General features: G+C 43.9%; 1 protein-coding gene across 2 annotated transcripts in view; it reads left to right on the top strand.

The window, feature by feature from the left end:
* Window positions 1-7737: 7737 nt before the first annotated feature.
* RAD54L (RAD54 like) overlaps window positions 7738-21674 on the top strand; it is a 26298-nt gene continuing 12361 nt past the window's right edge. Inside the window, exons 1-8 of one of the 2 annotated variants that reach the window (XM_027537387.1) lie at window positions 7738-8375; window positions 8453-8539; window positions 10343-10465; window positions 18851-18911; window positions 19618-19753; window positions 20184-20253; window positions 20373-20661; window positions 20882-21003. In XM_027537387.1, coding sequence (XP_027393188.1) covers window positions 8373-8375; window positions 8453-8539; window positions 10343-10465; window positions 18851-18911; window positions 19618-19753; window positions 20184-20253; window positions 20373-20661; window positions 20882-21003 — 891 coding nt within the window. In that variant the 5' untranslated portion in view covers window positions 7738-8372. Of the gene's footprint in view, window positions 8376-8452; window positions 8540-10342; window positions 10466-18850; window positions 18912-19617; window positions 19754-20183; window positions 20254-20372; window positions 20662-20878; window positions 21004-21674 lie in introns of both variants that reach the window. The other variant, XM_027537386.1, reaches the window with a different exon arrangement.

Raw genomic sequence — 21674 nt, 5'->3', positions numbered from 1 at the left:
TTTTAGTTTCATAGGCAGTCACCATCTGCAGTGATTTTAGAGCACAAAAAAATAAAGTCTCAAGAAGGACAGGTCATGGTGGAGAGTTTTGACAAAACTTGGTCCACCGGAGAAGGGAATGGCAAACCACTTCAGTATTCTTGCCTTGAGAACCCCATGAACAGTATGAAAAGGCTCTACATCCTCACCAATACTTTAATATAGTGTCACTCTTTTTAATTTTAGCTATTTTAGTAGCTATGTAGTGGTATTTTATTTGCACATATTTTTATGTCTTTGAAACTATTAATAACAGGTGCATTAAAATTCTTGTCTGCTAATTTTAACATCTGTGTCACAGTAGGGCAGGATTTTATTGTCTGACTTATGAGTAACATTTCAAAATTGAGTAACAATTTTTTGTTAGATACTGGATATTAAGAATGATATGGGACTTCCCTGGTGGCCCAGTGGTTAAGAATCAACCTGCCAATGCAAGGGACATGGGTTCGATTCCTGGTGAGAGAAGATTCCACATGCTGCAGGGCAATTAAGCCCATGGGCCGCAACTACTGAGCCCATGGGCCACAATTACTGAGCTGGCGCTGGAGAGCTCATGATGTGCAACAAGAGAAGCTCCCACAATGAGAAGCCTGCGAACCACAACCAGGGAGTAGACTGCTTGCTGCAACTAGAGAAGGCCCGTGTGCAGCAATAAAGACTCAGCATAGCCAAAAATAAAAAATTAATTAATTTTTAGAAAATATACTTAAAAAAATCAGTTAATGTAACCTATCATATTCGTAGGCTAAAGAAGCAAAATCACATGATCACATCATTTGATACAGAAAAAAACTTTTAACAAAATACAACTGTTTATGATAAAACTTCCCAGAAAAATGGGGAGCTCCTCAATTTGTTAAAGAACATCAACAAAAAACTTACAGCTAACATTATACATAATGGTGAAGGATAATAATTTTCCCCCATGATAGGGAACAAGACAGAATATCTCCCTTTATCACTCTTGTTCAACATTTTATGGGACGTTCTAGCCAGTGCAATAAAGTAGAAAAAGTAAATAAAAGGCAAATACATTAGAAAGAGAAATAAAAGTGTCCCTATATGCAGATGACATGATTGCCTATATAGAAAATCCCAAGGAATCTACCAAAAAGCCTCTTAGAACTAATAAGTTAGTTCTTTAAGGTCTCAGAATACACACTAAACATACAAAAATCAATTTCAGTTCAATATACTAGCAATGAACATGAGGAAATAAAAAATAAAAATACAGTATCATTAATAATCATTAAAAGAAAAAACTTAGGTGTCAATTTGAAAAAAAAAAATGTATAGGATTTGTATACTGAAAACTACCCAATGCTGATGAATGAAATAAAAGAAAATCTAAACAAATGGAGAGACATATTATGTTCATGGATTAGTAAGTTCAATACAGTAAACATATCAATTCTTTCCAAATTGGTAAATAGGTTTAATGAAATTTCTATCCAAATCACAGCAACTTTTTTGTAAATACAGACAAGATTATCCTCAAATTTATACAGAAAGGCAAAGAAATTAGAATAGGTAAAACAACTTTGAAAAAGAAAATAAAGTGGTTCAGTCTATCCAGTTTCAAGACATATACCTACAGTTACCAAGACTGTATAGTACTGATGAAGGAATAGATCAGCAGAACAGTATAGAAATCCCAGAAATGCATCCACACAAATACACCCAACTAAATTTTGACAGAAGTACAAAAACAATTCAGAGAAGGAAAGATAGCCTATTCAACAAGCAGGAGCCACTTCTGCTTGTGGTGACATGGAAATTTATACAACCTTCACGTCCCTGTAATTACTCTGCTTCAGCAGAAACATACATCTCTATATCCTCAGCCATCCCCAAATGCCAAGCCAACTCTGGGCTCTATACTTAATTTCTGCTCCTTCTCACTCCAAGCAGGATTGACTATGTTGTCCCAGTCGATCAGGTATTTTCTATTTTTCTCTTCCTGTTTATTACTCTTTATCTGTCTTTTACTCCATTAACAGTTTTATGGATGGCTACTGTCTGATCATGAAGTGTTAAATGAAGTTTGTATCACCTAAATTATCTTCTTTAATCTTTTTGTTTATTTATTTTTTAGGCCATGTGGCATGTGGGATCTTAGTTCTCCAGCCATGGATCAAACCCATGTCCACTGCATTGCAAGGTGGATTCTTAACCACTGGACCACCAGGGAAGACCCATTTCATCACTTCTTAACATGGTTCTAGAGCAATTGAATATCGATAGGAAATTAGCCTCTCCACTTATATATCACACATTATATACAAAATTAACTCAAAATGGATCACATATTTGAATGCAAAACATAAAGCTCAAAAGTTTTATGAAAAAACTTAAGAGAAAATCTTTGGGATCTAGGGTTATATCAAGTGTTACCCACACCCCCCACATAGGAAGGCAAAGTCTCAACCACTGAACCGCCAGGGAAGCCCCTCTTCTTACTGTTTTTAACCATTTTGGGGGGAACAGTGCCATGCAGCTTGCTGGATCTTAGTTCCCCTGACTGGGATCAAACCTGGGCTCTGGCTGTAAGAGTGCCAAGTTCTAACCATTGAACCACCAAGGAGTTCCCAGGTCAAGTGTTCTTAGAGTTGACATCAAGATCATGATCCATAAAAAGGAAAAACTGATAGACTGTACTTCATCAAAATTAAGGAGGCTTGTTTGGTGAAAGACTCTGTTAAGAGGATGAAAAAATAAGCTACAAAATGGACAAAAATATTGGCAAACCACATATCTGACAAACAACTACTATTTAGAATACATAAAGCATGTTCAAAACAGCAGTAAAAAACAATCTGATTAGAAAGTGGACAAAATACATTGAAGAGACATTTCACTAAGATATACAGATGTCAAATAAATCCATGCAAAGATGTTCAATGTCATTAGCAATTAGGAAAATGCAAATTAAAATCACAAGATATTACTCGACACTTACCAGAACAGCTAAAGTTAAAAACAATGATAACATCAAATTTATGCTGCTAAGTCGCTTCAGTCGTGTCCAACTCTGTGCGACCCCACAGACGGCAGCCCACCAGGCTTCCCCGCCCCTGGGATTCTCCAGGCAAGAACACTGGAGTGGGTTGCCATTTCCTTCTCCAATGAATGAAAGTGAAAAATGAAAGTGAAGTCGCTCAGTCACACTTCGAGACCCCGTGGATTGCAGCCTATCAGGCTCCTCTATCCATGGGATTTTCCAGGCAAGAGTACTGGAGTGGGGTGCCATTGCCTTCTCCAAAAGTATAAGGATGTGGAAAAACTGGATCATTCATACATTGCTGCTGGGAATGTGAAATGTTACAGTCATTCTGGAAAACAATTTGTGAGTTTTTTAAAAAGCTAAACATACAAATACTCTATAACCTAGCAATTGTACCCCTGAGCATTTATCCCAGAGAATTAAGACATTTTCACACAAAAATCTGCAAATGAATGCTTGTGGCAGTTTATAATAGCCAACACTGGAAACAACCTGGGTGTCCTTAACATGTGACTAGTTAAATAAACTGAGGTACATCCGCATCACAGAATCCTACTCAGCAATAGTAAGAAATATTGATATGATATGCATATGCTCAACAATCTAGATAAATCTCTAGAGAATCATGCTGAGTGAAAAATCCAATTTTAGAAAGTTACTATTATATGATTCCATTTAGATAACATTTTTGAAATGACAAAACTATAGAAATGGAGAATAAATTACTAGTTACCAGGGATTAAAGAAGGGGTAGAAGTGAGAAGGGGAAGTGGCTATAAAAGGGCAACATGAGGGATTCTCAGGTGATGGAAATGTTCTGTATGGTGACTGCATTATGTCAATATCCCGGTCCCGATGTCATACTACACTTCTGCAACATGTTACCATTAGGGAAATGGGATAAAGGGTACATAGTATCTCAGTATTATTTCTTACAATTGCATATGAATCTGCAATTATCTTTCTTTCTTTTTAGCTTTTTTTGGTAATTATCTTTAAATTAAAATACATGATTAAAAAGTCAATAAGCAAGTATACCCTGTCCCACTCCAGGCAAACATCAGAGGCAGATTTACCATAAAGCTAAAGGTAAGCTTCAGGGACCATCTGCACAGACCCTGGAGTCCTGGAAGTTATTAGGGATCAGAGTGTTCTAATTGGGGAGAAGCCAGACTGCATAAAGAAGGCTTTCTGATAAATTGCCTAGAGGTTTCAGAAGAAAGGGACCTACATTTCCAAGATTCTATCATTGTTTTTCATTAAAAACAAACATTGAGAACGTAATTTTATTTATTTATTTTTTGGCTCTGCTGGGTCTTCTTTGGTCTGTGGCTTTCTCTAGTTGCAGTGAGAGTGGACTACTCTCTAGTTGTATGTGGGCTTCTCATTGCGGTGACTTGTTGCAGAGCATGGGCTCTAGAGCACTTGGGCTTCAGTAGTTGCTGCACAGAGGCTCAGTGGTTGCAGCTCTAAGGCTGCATAGTGTGGGCCCAGCAGTTGTGAAGCCTGGGCTTAGTTGTTCTGCAGCATATGGGATCTTCCTGGACCAGGGAGTGAACCTGTGTCTCCTGCACTGGCAGGCAGATTCATTACCACTGAGCCACCAGGGAAGCCCTGAGTACCTAATTTTAATGTGTACCTAACTTTAGAAGCGGAGACGGTGATGGCACCCTACTCCAGTACTCTTGCCTGGAAAATCCTATGGACGGAGGAGCCTGGTAGGCTGCAGTCCACGGGGTTGTTAAGAGTCAGACACGACTGAGCGACTTCACTTTCATTTTTCACTTTCATGTATTAGAGAAGGAAATGGCAACCCACTCCAGTGTTCTTGCCTGGAGAATCCCAGGGACGGGGGAGCCTGGTGGGCTGCCATCTATGAGGTCACACAGAGTCAGACACGACTGAAGCGACTTAGCAGCAGCAGCAGCAGCAACTTTAGAAGGTCTAAACAAGTACTTAAAAAAGCTTCAGGCCCCACAAAACTTAGCTCAGCCCCTCCTTACCACAGCATGGTGACTGAAAAACAATGATTCTAAATTCAAATCCTGGTCATTCTCAAGGTGTGTAAACTTAGTTTCTCTAAGCAGTTTCTTCATCTGTAAAATAGGGATGACAAATGGAATACTGCCTGCCATTGTTGTTCATTTGGACTGCAGCTCACCAGGCTTTCCTGTCCTTCACTATCTCCTGGAGTTTGCTCAAACTCATGTCTATTGAGTTGCTGACACCATCTAACCATCTCATTCTCTGTCACCCCCTTCTCCTCCTGCCCTCAATCTTTCCCAGCATCAGGGTCTTTTCAAAAGATGTCACAGTCATCAGCGATTGGAGACTTGCAGCCACCACAGAAAGTAGTGAGCCCTGGGGGAACTCATAGAGGAAACAAAGAATGTCTGCCATCCAGCAGCCATCAGACTGCAGCCACTCTGTAAGGCGAACCCTGAGGAAACTCAGGATGTAAAAGCACAGGATGTGAGTGAAAGTTGCTCAGTCTTGTCTGACTCTTTGTGACCCCATGAGTTGTAGTCCGCCAGGTGCCTCTGTCCATGGGATTTCCCAGGCAAGAATACTGGAGTCGGCTGCCATTCCATTCTCCAAGGGATCATCCCAACCCAGGGATCCAACTCAGGTATCCTGCACTGCAGGCTGATTCTTTACTGTCTGAACCACCAAGGAAGCCCGAAAGCACAGGATACTGGCCCCAGAGAGCTGAGGTGCAGATCAAAGGAATAATTTCACTGAGCCCAGAATCTTGCATTTTCCCATACACAGAAAAGCACTTAATTCCTTAATTTTTGATTTCTAGCTTTCTTCAATTATTTCTACAATAATTTTTAGGGCTTCCCTGTGGCTCAGACTGTAAAGACTTTGCCTGCAATGTGGGAGACCCAGGTTCAAACACTGGGTTGGGAAGATACCCTGGAGAAGGAAATGGCAACCCACTCCAGTACTCTTGCCTGAGAAATCCCATGGACAGAGGAGCCTGGCAGGCTACAGTCCAAGGAGTCACAGAGAGTCGGACACGACCGAATGACCAACACTTTCACTTTAGATATTTCTGATTACTTGCCCTGTGTTGCAAAACTTCTATATATGGAAGTTCCCCCTTGCCTCCTCTGAGGAGTTCTCTTAGGGTTACTTGAGATTCTGCTTCCTGGGCTTGACGTCCTAAAAATTCCCACCAAACAAAACTTAACTCTCAACTTTTAGGTTGTGAGCAATTTTTTTAGTCTACAGGGACAATAATAAACCTGCCTCACAGTTGTGAGCATTCAGTTCAGTTCAGTTGGTCAGTCGTGTCTGACTCTTTGCGACCCCACGGACTGCAGCATGCCAGGCCTCCCTGTCCATCACCATCTCCCAGAGTTTACTCAAACTCATGTCCATTGGGTCAGTGATGCCATCCAACCATCTCATCCTCTGTCATCCCCTTCTCCTCCTGCCTTCAATCTTTCCCAGCATCAGGGTCTTTTCAAATGAGTCCGTTCTTCATATCAGGTGGCCAAAATACCGGAGTTGGAGCTTCAGCATCAGTCCTTCCAATGAATATTCAGGACTGATCTCCTTTAGGATGGATTGGTTGGATCTCCCTGCAGTCCAAGGGACTCTCAAGAGTCTTCTCCAACACCACAGTTCAAAAGCATCAATTCTTCGGCGCTCAGCTTTCTTTCATTTTTTTAAATTTTTAAAATGTTTGCTTATTTTTATATCTTTTTTGTTTTTCTTTATTTTTAATTTTATTTTTTAACTTTACAATATTGTATTGATTTTGCCATATATCAACATGAATCCGCCACAGGTATACACGTGTTCCTCACACCGTACCAGCTTTCTTTATTAAATGATTATAACTAAGAAACTTAGAGGTACCTGACAATAAATGCTATGTGTATACCCCTTACTAGTGAGTACCTAGGTTGTGCTTGGCATTATATCGAGAAATTTGAGCACATTATCTAATTCTCAGAATTGCCAAAATACTAACATAATACACAGTTTCGTTATGAAGTAATTGACGTTTTAAGAAACTGAGCCTACAGGAAGACTGCGTGTATAGGATTAGGTCTGACTCCAAAGCCACATTGCCGCCAGCACGGTTTTGCCTAGGAAAGGAAGGTAGCTTTCTTTGAGACACCCCAGATCTAAAAATCAAGTCCCCTGGGAGCTTTCACTGCCTAAGCCGACCACGTGGTAGGGAGTCCAGACGGAAAAACTGCCCCCACCCTCGGCGGCTGGGGATGGGGAAAAGGAGCGACATCTAACTCCAACCCCGACCTCCTCTCCAGCTCTGTCACATACTATGCCCCCTTTCCCAGCCTTCTGCACACAGGTGCAAGTCCTTCGCAGCCCCATCTAAAGTAAACCATCACTTCAGTTGCTTCCCAGGCAGCACAACAGGCCAGTGGACCCGAACGCAAGCCCTGCCCCCAAGCGCAAGCCCTGCCCCCAAGCACAAAAACCTTGCTGGCCCTCTTGCCCCGCCCACCTCGCCTAACCGCTCCCGCCACCACGGACCCCGCCCTCCCCCCTAAGTCCCACCTCCTCGCTGATCCCCTTAGCCAACTCAGCTCTACTTCCCCGGCCTCTCCGCGACCGCAGGGCTAGGCCCGCCCCCATCCTTGGGGCGCGAGCGCCGAACGCATAGAACGCAGCCAATGGGTGGTGCGGTGGCTGCACCGCGGGAGGTTCGATTGACCGGGCCTGGCGGGTCCCGGGAGTCCTGGCGGCTGTTAACGCGCGCTTTGGGTAGAGGAAGGTTTAGCGGCAGTGCTTGGGATTCAGCTGTGCGGCTCTTTCCAGCCTTGCCTGGGATTCCCCTCCCAAACCCGGGTTTTCTACGTGTCCTGCCTGGACCCCTGCTCGGCCTCCCTCAGGCCCGCATCCGCACTCCGACCTGGGAAATCCCTTCTCCGGACTCGCCCTCCCCAGGCCTCAGATTTTCACCCTTCCTCCCCTCCCCCCACCCCGCTGCTACCCCCTGCCTTCAGGTCCATCTGGGGCCGTTATTCCGACTCCCCTCTGCCCAGTCTGGCAGTCTCTTCCCCTGCCTCTTCCCCCCATCCTAGACCTCTACCCATTTCTGATTGGGTACTTCCTTTTTGCCCTTCTCTCCCGCCTCGGCTACCTGGAGACCGACACTCTTCATACTTCGGGCCCAAAGCTCAGCCCCTGGCTGTATTCCCTCCATTCCTGCTCCTTTAATTAGCCCATGCTCTCAAAAGAGTAGCAGCCCGCTCTTTAGTAGGCTGGTTCTACATTCTCAGCTGCTGTGTGCCTTTGACCTTTGCCTAATGGGTACTTGACATTTTATGTTACTGGGTCCAGGATGGTAAGTATGGGCCTATGGGAGACTGTGGCTAGCACTATGGCTGGGTCTAATGGACTGTTTCCGTCCTCTTCTTACAGAGGAGGAGCTTAGCTCCCAGCCAGCTGGCCAAGAGAAAACCGGAAGACGGACCCTCTGATGATGAAGACTGGCAGCCTGGAGCAGTGGTGAGTACTCTGCCCTCAAGGGGATAGGGAACGTGGGGTTGCAGGGCTGTTTAGGCAGAGAGGAATCCTAGACTTGGTTTCTGGGGTTACATGAAATGTACCCTGTCACCTCCAGAAACCTTTCAGTGTTTACTATGTGTCAGGCATCGAACTGGATAAAAATCTTTGTCCTCAAGGTGCTCACTAAAAGCTAGTATGCCTCAGTTTTCCTGATAGGAAAATTTGCTGTTCCAAAGCAAAGAGCTGATTGGGTTGGACCCTTTGGTTCCCTTGGGAAAAAAGTGGGGAGGAGGCCCCAGCAGCAACTAGCAGCTCTTTTTCTCTTTGTCACCTGCCCGTGTCACAGAACAGTAGGGTGTACTGGGCCTGTGGTAGAATCTGAGCTTCCTTGGGCCTTGATTGGAGGGGTGGTGCTGCCCCTCCTGTCCCTGCAGATAATCAAGGGCACCACGTTTGACTTTGGACTGGGCCCTGCCTTGGAGGCTTTTTGGGACTAGCTGTGGGTAGGACCTATGTAACCTAAATCAGTAGGATGATGATGTAGCATGCACTTCAGAGAAAGCAATTCAGGAAGCAGTGGTTTGAAGAAGGGATTAGCTAAGAAATATCTAGAAGGCAATTTGGGGCGGTTGCAACATGTGAGTAAAAGCCCATAGAGAGAGTGGAAGGGGTCTGGTGTTTGTTTCAGGTGTGCCTTGTAGCTTCGGATACCTTGGCAAGCTGCTACAGGTGGATTCTTGCCTGATGGCTCAGTGGGGCTCGTTCTGTAGCTGCATTGCTGGTGTGCAGGCTGTCTTGGCTGCCCCTTGCCACTTACATGGGTCTCAGACTTGAACTTGGGGCAGCACTTGGTGTTGTCTGCTCCTGGTTGCTCCAGAAAATGCTTTCACCACAGACATGGTGGGGACTGGCGAGAGCGGCCTGGGAGTTGGGAGCAGCTCTACTCTTGCCCCGGAGAAGGCAATGGCACCCCACTCCAGTACTTTTGCCTGGAAAATCCATGGACAGAGGAGCCTGGTAGACTGCAGTCCATGGGGTTGCTAAGAGTCGGACATGACTGAGCGACTTTACTTTCACTTTTTACTTTCATGCGTTGGAGAAGGAAATGGCAACCCACTCCAGTGTTCTTGCCTGCAGAATCCCAGGGATGGGGAAGCCTGGTGGGCTGCCGTCTATGGGGTCGCTGGAGTCGGACACGACTGAAGTGACTAAGCAGCAGCAGCAGCAGCAGCTACTCTTGCCCTCCATTGGTAAACCCTGGGAGGAAAGCAAAGAGTCACTCAGTCATTCCTTGGGGCTTTTGGAGTGAAGATTTGTGGGCAGCTTGACTATGCTACTGATGGACTTGCCCGTCACAGGCTCACTTCATTCGCTTCTTCCATTGCCCCTTGGGGCTTCCCTGATAGCTCAGTTGGAAAGAATCTGCCTGCAGTGCTAGTTCTATTCTTGGGTCGGGAAGATCCCCTGGGGAAGGGAATGGCTACCCACTCCAGTATTCTGGCCTGGAGAATTCCATGGATTGTATAGTCCACGGGCAGGCAGAGTTGGACAGGACTGAGCGACTTTTACTTTTCACTGCTCCTCAAATTAGGCAAGTTCTTTAACTTCACTAAGCTCCAGTGTTCTCACCTGTTACATCAGGATGTAAACATGTATTCTAGGATTACTATGAAGATGATATATGATAACACATGTGAAGAGTTTAGCACAGTGCTTTACGCTTAATGAGATTTTAAATATTAGTTGTCATTGTGGCTAACTCTGTATCATCCAGACTTCACCTTCCCCAATTCTCTCTCTTAGACTTCTAAGAAACCTAAGAAATCCAGCTGTGAGACCCAGAGCCAGGAGTGTTTCCTGTCTCCTTTTCGGAAACCTTTGACTCAACTAACGAATCGACCACCCTGTCTGGACAGCAGTCAACATGTAAGCCTGAGCTATAACCTGTCGGTGTCTGTGTGTGCCCTCTTTTGTTTAGGGAGGCTCCCTGAATCCTCTCACAGTAGCCATCAGATGCTTTAGTGGGAGATTTGGGCCTGGCCACAGCTCCCGGGGCCTGGAAAAGGCCTGACCTCTTTTCTTAGAGATTTCCTTAGTGTACCTGACTTGGAATTCCCCTTGTTATAGCTACTTGGGCACCAACTCTCAGGTGGCTGGGACTGGCTGATGACAACAAGGTGCAGACAGTGAAGACCTTCCCATTTAGACAGGGTGTTGGAACCCAGCAGAGAACTGTCTGATTCTGCATAATGGCGTCTAAGAAGTACCAGAGCCCTATAGCTTTCACCGTATCCTTTAGTAAAATCAAAAGTAATCATCACCAGGGCAGGTTATGTGCATTATCTCATGTAACTCATTTTTTTAAGATAAGGAAGATGAATCCTAGAGGGGTTAAATAATTTGCTTAAAGTTACAAAATTGTCAGATCTGCCTAGCTCCATCCAAAGCTTTTTCCTCTAAACCTTCTGAAGGACACCAAGACACAGCTCCAAAAACCTTTGGAATTTAAATGATAAGAGGGATCAAGATGTCTTCTGTTATTCCTAATGAACCCCTTTCAGCCACACCTGAGTTTGCTAATGAGATGACTTTGGAAAGCACTTAACTTTGGGACTGGTTGCCAGGGGAACCAACCCACCAATGGCCAATGTTTAATCAGTCCTACCTGTGTCAAAAGCCTCCTTAGAAACACAAAAGGTTTGGGAGGGTTTGGAGAACTTCCTGGTTAGTGAGCAGGAAGTCAGGAAGAGGCACACTCGAAGCTCCTCTGGGCCAGAAGCTCCAGTGTTCACCGCTCTTCCAGACTTCCTCCCTCTGTGTGTCTGTTCATCTGGCTATTCATTCATATCTTTTAATATCCTTTGTGATAAACCAGTAATCTAGTAAGTAAACTTTATCTGAGTTCTCTGAACCAGCTAGTGAATTAATCTAAGGAAGGGGTTGTGGTAACATTTGATTTGTAGCTTGGGGTCAGAGCCTTTCAAGACTGCCTGCAATGCAGGAAACTTGGGTTGGATCCCAGGGTTGGGAATATCCCCTGGAGAAGGAAATGGCAATCCCTCCCAGTATTATCTGGAAAATCCCATGGACAGAGGAGCCTGGCAGGCTACAGTCCATGGGGTTGCAAAGAGCTGATTGAGCGACTTTCACTTTGTGGTTAGAAGCACCTAGACTTGAGATTTGCTTCTGATGCTTTCTCCTGGAAGATAGTGTTGGAATTAAGGTGTAGGGAACCCAAGTGGAACCGAAGATTTGCTTGACGTGTGGAAAACCCACGTCAGGTGTCAGAAATAGTGTAGTATTGAGAATAGAGGAGACGCAAGATTGTTTTTTAAATTAATTTTTATTGGAGTATAGTTGCTTTACAATGTTGTATTAATTTCTGCTGTGTAGCAAAGTGAATCAGCCATACGTGTGTGTGTGTGTGTGTATATATATGTATATATATCTCCCCTCTTTTTGGATTTCCTTCCCATTTAGGTCACCACAGATCACTGAATAGAGTTCCCTGAGCTATACAGTTGATTCTCATTAGTTATTTATTTTATACATAGTATCAAGAGTGTATATATGTCAATCCCAGTTCATCCCACCCTCTCCCTTCCCCTTTGGTGTCCATGCATTTGTTCTCTACTTCTGTGTCTCTATTTCTGTTTTGCAGATAAGATCATCTATACCATTTTTCTAGATTCCACATATATACGTTAATGCATGATACTTGTTTTTCTCTTTCTGGCTTACTACACTCATTTATAACAATCTCCAGGTCCATCCATGTGTCTACAAATGACCCAATTTCATTCCTTCTTATGGCTAATTCCATTGTGGACACACACACACACACTCTATTCTTTATCCATTCCTCTGTTGGTGAACATTTAGGTTACTTCCATGTTCTGGCTATGAACATTGGGATACATCAGTCTTTTTTTTTTTTTATAAAATAAGCAACAAGGACATGCAACACAAGGAAGTATAGTCATTATTTTGTAATAACTTTATTTTTTTGCTTTAGAGAGTTGATATTTCATTTTTAAAATTTTTATTGGAGTATAGTTGATTTACAGTGTTGTGTGTTTCAGGTGTGAGCTTCCCAGGTGGCTCAGTGGTAAGCAGTCTGCCTACCAATGCAGGAGATGCGAGTTTGATCTCTGGGTCGGGAAGATCCCCTGGAGAAGGAAATGGCAACCCACTCCAGTATTCTTGGCTGGGAAATCCCATGGACACAGGAACCTGGCAGGCTATGGTCCATGGGTTCACAAAGAGTCAGACACTGACCACTACATGTGTCTTTTTAAATTATGGTTTTCTCTGAGTATATGTCCAGTAGTGAGATTGCTGTTCATATGCTAGTTCTGAGTTTTTTTAAGAAACCTCCATACTGTTCTCCATAGTGTTTGTACCAGTTTATATTCCCAACAACAGTGCAAGAGGACTTCCTTGTCTTCACTCAGTCTCTAGCATTTATTGTTTGTAGATTTTATTAATGATGGCCATTTTGATGGGTGTGAGTTGATACCTCATTGTAGTTTTGATTTGCATTCCTCTAATAATTAGTTTCAGTCGTGTCCGACTCTGTGCGATCCTGTAGACAGCAGCCCACCAGGCTTCCCCGTCCCTGGGATTCTCCAGACAAGAACACTGGAGTGGATTGCCATTTCCTTCTCCAATGCATGAAAGTGAAAAGTGAAAGTGAAGTCACTCAGTCGTGTCCGACTCTAGCGACCCCATGGACTGCAGCCCTACCAGGCTCCTCCGTCCATGGGATTTTCCAGGCAAAAGTACTGGAGTGGGGTGCCATTGCCTTCTCCCAATAATTAGTTATGTTGAGCATCTTTTCACGTGTTTGTTTGGCCTTCTGTACGGTTTCTTTGGAGAAATGTCTGTTTACGTCTTCTGTCCATTTTTTGATTTGATATTAAGCTGCATGAGCTGTTTGTATATTTTGGAGATTAATCCTTTTTCAGTTTGTTCATATGAAATATTTCCTCCTATTCTGAGGGTTGTCTTTTTGTTTTGTTTATGGTTTCCTTTACTGTGCAAAAGGTTTTACGTTTAATTAGGTCTCATTTGTTTATTTTCATTAGGAGGTGCATGAAAAAGATCTGAGTGTTTTGCCTGTTTTCCTCTAAGAATTTTATTGTGTATAGCCTTACATTCAGGTGTTTAACCCATTTTGAGTTTATTTTTGTGTATGGTGTTAGGAAGTGTTCTAATTTCATTCTTCTACATGTAGCTGTCCAGTTTTCACAGCACCATTTACTGAAGTCTTTTCTCCATTGTATTTTCTTGCTTCTTTTGTCATAGATAAGATGACCATAGGTGTGTGGGTTTATCTCTGGATTGTCTGTCCTTTTCCATTGGTCTATATTTTTGTTTTTGAGCCAGTGTCTTGATTACTGTTGCTTTGTAGTATAGTCTGAAGTCAGGGAGCCTGATTCTTCTAGCTTCATTTTTGTTTCTCCAGATTGCTTTGTTTATTCAAGGTCTTTTCTGCTTCCATATAAATTGTAAAATTTTCTTTTCTAGTTCTATGGAAAATACCATTGTTAATTTGATAGGAATTGCATTGAATCTATAGATTGCTTTGGGTAGTATATTCATTTACATTTACACAGTATTGATTCTTCCAATCCAAGAACATGGGATATCTCCATCTGTTTGTATCTTTGATTTCTTTCATCAGTATCTTATACTTTTCTGCATACAGGCCTTTTGCCTCTGTCAGTCAGTTCAGTTGCTCAGTCGTGTCCAACTCTTTGTGACCCCATGGACTGCAGCACTCCAGGCCTCCCTGTCCATCACCAACTCCCAGAGTTTACTCAGACTCATGTTCATCGAGTCGGTGATGCCATCCAGCCATCTCATCCTCTGTTGTCTCCTTCTCCTGCCTTCAATCTTTCCCAGTATTAGGGTCTTTTCTAATGAGTTGCTTCTTTTTATCAGGTGGCCAAAGTATTAGAGCTTCAGCTTTAGCATCAGTCCTTCCAATGAGTATTCCGGACTGATTTCCTTAGAATTGATTGGTTTGATCTCCTTGCGGTCCCAGGGACTCTCAAGAGTCTTCTCCAACGCCACAGTTCAGAAGCATCAATTCTTTAGCACTCAGCTTTCTTTATAGTCTCAACTCTCACATCCATACATGACTACTGGAAAAACCATAGCTTTGACTAGATGGGCCTTTATTGGCAAAGTAATGCCTCTGCTTTTTAATATGCTGCCTAGGTTTGTCATAGCTTTTCTTCTAAGGAGCATGTGTCTTTTAGTTCATGGCTGCAATCACCATCTGCAGTGATTTTGGAGCCCAAGAAAATAAAATCTGTCACCGTTTCCATTGTTTCCCCATCTATTTTTCATGAAGTGATGGGAGCTGCCATGATCTTAGTTTTCTGAATGTTGAGCTTTAAGCCAACTTTTTCACTCTCCTCTTTCACTTTCATCAAGAGGCTTTTTAGTTCCTCTTCACTTTCTGCCATAAGGGTGGTGTCATCTGCGTATCTGAGGTTATTGCTGTTTCTCCTGGCAATCTTGATTCCAGCTTGTGCTTCATCCAGCCGGGCATTTCGCATGATGTACTTTGCATATAAGTTAAATAAGCAGGGCCTTAGGGCCTTTGCCTCTGTATGTAGGATTTTTTTTTTTTTTTGCCTGTGCTGGATCTTTGTTGCTGCCCACAGGCTTTCTCTAGTTGTGGTAAGCAGGTGCTGCTCTGTAGTTGCTATGAGTGGGCTTCTCATTGCAGTGGCTTCTCTTGTGGAGCATGGGCTCTAGGGCGCAAGGGCTTCAGTAGTTGTGGCGCAGGCTACAAGTACTGATTCTTCAGCGAGTGGAATCTTCCCAGATCAGGGATCAAATCCATGTCCCCTGCATTGGCAGGTGGATTCTTAACCACTGGACCACCAAGGCTGTCCTGTAGCAAGGTTTATTCCTAGGTGTTTTATTGTTCTGTTGCAATGGTAGAGACACAGGACTGTGTTTTTCCTTTATAGGGACATTTTGAAGGAAAAATGGGAATATGATGATAGGAATGTGTAATGGAGGTTACACATGCACGGTTATTATATACATTCAGAAAACATTTTACGTACTATTTGATGAATACAGAAACATATGTATAATGTATATAAGATATAAACCAAAATAACTCCTGTGAACCCACCACCCAGGGCTAGAATATCATCAGTCATAATTCTTTTCCCATTCCCAGAGGTACCACCATCCTAACTATGTTCATCATCCCTTGCTTTTTGTGATAGTTTTACCATATGTATATAATTCACTAAAGTAATATTGTTTGTTTCTTGAGCTTAAAAAAGTAGTATTAGTCCTCTGAAACTGTTTTAATTCAGGATTTATCTTAGGAGATAAGTGTGAGGGTGGTGAGAGTTTGCAAACAGTAGGCCTAACAGTCTGGAGGCTGGTGGAGACTGGAATCTGAGGGACATGCTGATTAGGTCGGGTCCTGAAGACTGTGAGGAGTTTGCCAGGTGAAGAGAGTAGGAAATGTCCAGGTAAAGGGAACAGCCTGTGTGAAAGCTGTGGAGGAAGGATCCTCAAAGGAAAAAAATGCTTTAGGACTACAGAAGTCAGTGCAGCCCTGGGGACAGACTTTAGACTTAGACACAATGAGTTTAAGTCCTGTAGGTTGTCTAGGTTGGCACATGTGGATGTGGTACCTAGGAGAGTGTTATGGACTGGAAATAGATTTGAGGTGATTGGCATAGAGTTTGACACCTCCAAAAAGTGTATTGGTGTGTCCATGTGAATGTATAGTCAGAAGAACTTAAGGTCAAACCCTGAGAAACACTGACTTTTAAAGGGATTGGGCAGAAGAAGAGGAACCCGTTAGGCGACTGAGTGTAAAGTCCCAGAAAGATAAAATAGTGGGAGAATGGTGTCATGGAAGTCAAAAGCAGAGACTATTTGAGAGGAAAGAGTGACCAGCTTTGTCTAGTAAGATAGGGTAGAAAAATATCTCTTGGAGTTAAGGTCTTATAGGCCATTGGTGACCTTGGGCAGAATCATTTCAGAAGATAGGAGGAGTGGGAGATAAGGGGGAAACAGACTACTTTTTCTAGAAGTTTGAAGGGGAGGAGATATGAGGTCAAAGGACATTTTGTTTTTAAGATAGGGGAGAGTTAAGCATGTCTTAAATCCTGGTGAGAAAGAGCTGGTAGAGGGAGAAGCTTGAGATAGAGAAAGATCAGGCAGGCCTGATACTGTCTGTGGAAGAGGGAAGCTTTGACCTTGGTAGGGAGGAGGAATGTTCTTCTCCCTCTTCTATCATCAGGAGCAAAGGGTGGTGTGGATTTTCAGTAACTAAATGAACTGAGTGAGAGCATGCTTTCTCTCCTGCCTCTGTCAGAGTCCAATGACTATTCCCAGACCAGATTCTTGGAAGCTGTATTGCAAGTCTTGCAGGCTGTGCCCTCAGATGGTTTTAGCCAGGGGTCCTCGCCTCCTTCCACAGTAGTTCCACAAGCCTGAACTTCTACCTGCAGCACTTGTGGCTCCTGGGTTTTACTGAAAGTCTTTTTAAATTTGGAGCATAAATTCTTGGCTACTTAGAGCTTTAATACTAGCCTCTTACATTGATAATCTTGAACATAATATCTCAGTTTTGGAATTATAAGCAAAATTGATGCCAAATTAGGGAAGAAATTGAGTCCATCTTTGTCCTTTTCCTCTTCTTTGACTTAATGGTAGCTTTTAGCATCTTTCATGTTTAAGTTTCTCATTATCCTTTCTTTGATAATTAAAAATAATCAAAAAATTTTATTCAGCTGCAAAGAAATATGCAAATAAAGAATTGGAGCCTTTGTCCAACCCTGGCCTTGTGTTATTTAAGCATGGTGATGAAGTTCAGTTCTCCACGTTTCTTTTCTATCTTGCCATACATTGCCATATATATTCATTACATTCTTCTTCTTTAAAGTACATTGAGTTTCTAGAATTTAATTTATAATCTATACAGGTGGATCAGAATAAAAATATAAAAATTTCAGGGCAATTGCCCCCCCCCCCCCCCCCCATTAAACTGTGTTTTTGCTAGAAGGGAGTATTTTTCATTACTTTCCTACTAATGTATTCCATTAAGACTGCCTTCAACGTTTCTGCTCTTGTTTTCTCCTTGCTCTCTTGGCTAACTCTTATTTTGTTGAGGTTCACAGGCTATTGTAATTCCCTAGAGGGCTCAGGTGTATATACATGAGAACTTAGATGGGAGTTGTCAGTTAGCTCAGGAGCTGACACTGTGGACTTCTTCTGCCCCAGCCCAGTAGCCTAGTGCTGATTCCAGGCTGAAGTGATGGCACAGAGACTTCCTGTCATCCTTGTCCCTGGCTTTTTTTGGTGATTGGCTTGCCCTCTCTCTCATGTCTTCTTGGCTCATGTTTTCCCTTCTCTTGTACTGTTCCATGCAGGAAGCTGTTGACTCTGGGCTGATCCACATGCTATACTCACAGGTTGGGTTAGGAAGCCATATTGCCCATCTGTTACAAATAAAGGCCCTGGAATCAGGAAAGTCCTACAGATGTCATGGTTGTGTGACTTGAAACCACTCAGCCTCAATTTGCTCATCTGTAAAATAGGGGTGCCAATATACAGACCTCAAAGAGCTATTAATGAGGATTGGTAACGTGAATGCAAGAACTTAGCACTGCATCTGACATACATTATTAGTCATCATTGCTGTCATTTTTGTTGTTATCAACATTATTTTACTGATACTACTGTTCCTTTTTCTCCTGTGACCACTACTCTTAGAAGGGCTGTTTAGTTCCCAAGGAGGCTGATGTAAAAATTGATATGGGAATTAGATGCAGTAAGCAGGATTGATCAGAGATTACAAAAGAAGTGTGAGCTATGGTTGGAAAGATGGAGCCCTGTAGGACAGTGGTTGAATCTAGACTTGAGAGTTACGTTAGTACTGGGATCAGGTCAGTTTGTGGTGCCTTCTTAAGGCACTGCAGCCTAGGGAATAGTTAGGTATGCTTGCTTGGCATGATCTTTCATGAGCTAAAGGTTCTGAGTCTTGTGGTTGACCAAGGCCAGCTACTTGCTTTGGCACTGTCCTGTCCCTGGAGATTTGTGGAACCTCGTGCAAAGCCTCAAAAATGAAAGCCATTGTACAAAACCTAATAATTTAATATGGAGCACATCTTCTGTTCTAGATGCATCTGAATGAGATGGAGTCAAACTACAGTGCTCTAAATATATTATGATACTTACGTGGGCATTTTTGACTGTGTTTATAAAAATATCCCATAACATCTCCAAGCAGTCCTGAATCCTTGTTTCTTCTCTTTTTAGGAAGCATTTATTCGAAGCATTTTGTCAAAGCCTTTCAAAATCCCCATTCCAAATTATCAAGGTAAAAGTGGAGACTCTTCTGTTTCTTAAATTAGTCATGTGTGAATATGCCCAAATAGATCAAAACACCTACTTTTGTAAGTACAAGCTTACCTTGGAATTAAAGATGCCAATCCAGTGATGACTATGTGTGGGGTGACTCTCCCGGGGCCTGCATGAGGTCTGTGTTTGATAAGTTCAGCAAGGGCTACTAAGACTAAGTGCCCCTCATCTTGGTGGGGATGTGCCAGTGTGCAGGAGGTTTCTGGTGGGCCAGGGCGGCTGATGGACCCAGGCTCCGTTCAGTCCAAGTGAGTCCAGTAGCATTTCCTTTATAAGGTTGACTCTGTTGGAGGTCTAGGTTCTGCAGGTTTCCCCCTCTGTACAAAGAACAGAGCATTGTGCTAACTCGGGCTGCCGGGAGGAGGCAAACTCTTGAGCTTGCAGTCTTGAAAGGCCCCGTTAGGGTTTCAGACCTTTCCAGGATTGTTTTGATTTAAGATGAAAGAGACCTGGCCCCGCCAGAAGTTTGTAGTTGAGTGGGAGAAGTAATGTCTGAGGCAGACTGGTTAATGGTTAGGCAGAGGTGCCCAAATTGCATCTGGAGAGGTACTGGGGAGAGGGGTCATGTGGAAGCTTAGGAAAGTTATGTGAAGGATAGGCATTTAACCTGGGCAGGCTGGAGCTCCTCAGCTTAGAGGCTTAAGTGACAAATTGTTGGTTTCTAGGTCCTCTGGGCTCTCGGGCATTGGGCCTCAAACGGGCTGGGGTCCGCCGAGCCCTCCATGACCCCCTGGAAGAAGGTGCCTTGGTTTTGTATGAGCCTCCCCCACTGAGCGCCCATGACCAGCTGAAGTTTGACAAGTACGTGCATTGGTGTTTCTGTGTCCTCTGTAAGTGCACAGAGCCTGGAGGGCAGAGAGCATTTTGGTGTGGTTTCACCCTGGGACCTGCATGTGTTTTCAGAGTGCTGTCATGACGATGGTACCATCCAGAGAGTGAGTAGATGGGGAGGAGAGTGCCTGGGGAAGAGTGTGTAGATATGTCCAGTTGGTGGGTTTCCTCATCCTTTCCCACCAGGCTCAGAGGAGCAGGGGATGTTGAGGTGATGACATAGGAAACCCATCCCCATCTCCTCGCTTTTTCAAACCTGGAGAGGAATTTGCTATGGTTTGATTGCATGGGCCAGAGAGGTCCTCTCTTAGGCAACTGCCTCTGGAACAACAGGACAGAGCTTTCTGAGGGTGTGGCCTTGCCGTGTCTGAGCTCTGTTTTCTGTGTTGTGTTTTCTCAGGGAAAAACTTCCTGTCCATGTGGTTGTTGATCCTATTCTGAGTAAGGTCTTGAGGCCTCATCAGAGAGAGGTAAATGGGGGTGAGGGTGAGGTTTGGGCTGGGGCAGTGGCTGGGCCTGAGAGGCTGTCATCCCCGGGGCAGCAGCAGTGGGGTGCCAAAGGGGGCTGAGTGCTGTTACTATTCCACAGGGAGTAAAGTTCCTGTGGGAGTGCGTCACCAGTCGGCGCATCCCTGGGAGCCATGGCTGCATCATGGCTGATGAGATGGGCCTGGGCAAGACGCTACAGTGCATCACACTGATGTGGACGCTTCTGCGCCAGAGTCCAGACTGCAAGCCAGAGATCGACAAGGCAGTGGTGGTGTCGCCCTCCAGCCTAGTGAGGAACTGGTACAATGAAGTTGGGAAATGGCTTGGAGGGAGGATCCAACCTCTGGCCATCGATGGAGGCTCTAAGGACGAGATAGACCAAAAGCTGGGTAGGAGCCTTAACAAACATGACTGCACTCCTCCATACAACCTGCTCCTTTCTTAAGTGTATCCTCACTGATAACCAGGGAAGGGAGTGGGTAGAAAATAAGAGAATTAGCATGAAAAAGAGTTGAGTTGTTTCCAGGCTAAATTACAGAATCATCAAACTGGTTTTTTCTTTAGCATATTCTCAGACTTGCTCTCCTGACACCTTTTCTGTCATAGAAGGATTTATGAACCAGCGTGGTGCCAGAGTGCCTTCTCCCATCCTCATCATTTCCTATGAGACTTTCCGCCTTCACGTTGGAGTCCTCCAGAAAGGGAGTGTTGGACTGGTCATATGTGATGAGGTACTTGACGTACTGCTGTTTGGGTGGTGGGAGAAAAGTCTGTCAGCGTCTTGTCACTGAAAAGTGCCGTCCAAGGGCTGTGCTAGTTACTGGGAGATGCTGAGGACAGAACATACGCCTCAGAGTCAGCAGATGAGAGGGAGAGCCCAGGGTACCAATCTGCCAAAAGAGGGGTTGAGTAGTGCTTGGGATGCCAAGGAGAGTGCGGTGCTGGGGCTCACCAGTTTTGTTCTACAGTTTTGTTCTCTACAGTTTTCCTAGACTGAAGGACTTTGAAGGCTGGGAGAGATGTGGATGGGTGGAGAGACACGGCACAGGGTTTAGGGGAACAGGTTCTAGGGTCAGAGAGATCTTTATTCAAATCCTGGCTGTCTGCTGCATACCAGTAATATGACCTTGGACAAATTACTTAACTACCCAAGCCTCTCTGTGTCAGTAAAATGGGGTGATAATATCTGCCTCATGGGATTATTGTGAGGATTAAATGAAGGAAAGCTTTTATCACAGTGCCTGGTATGTCATAACACCTTGGTAAATGTCAGCTCTGATTTTTGTGTAGGCTGAGAGGGCTCCCGTGAACAGGTGCACAGCGATAGGGAAGTCCGATGCGGATAGTCCATACACATTGTGAGCCTGTGTTGACTCTCTGGGACTGAGGGAAATATAGCAGT

This window comes from Bos indicus x Bos taurus, chromosome 3 (assembly GCF_003369695.1).
Source record: "Bos indicus x Bos taurus breed Angus x Brahman F1 hybrid chromosome 3, Bos_hybrid_MaternalHap_v2.0, whole genome shotgun sequence".
NCBI classification, from domain to species: Eukaryota; Metazoa; Chordata; class Mammalia; order Artiodactyla; family Bovidae; genus Bos; species Bos indicus x Bos taurus.
Note: the sequence above shows the minus strand (reverse complement) of the source record. Positions and strands in the feature narration are given on the sequence as shown.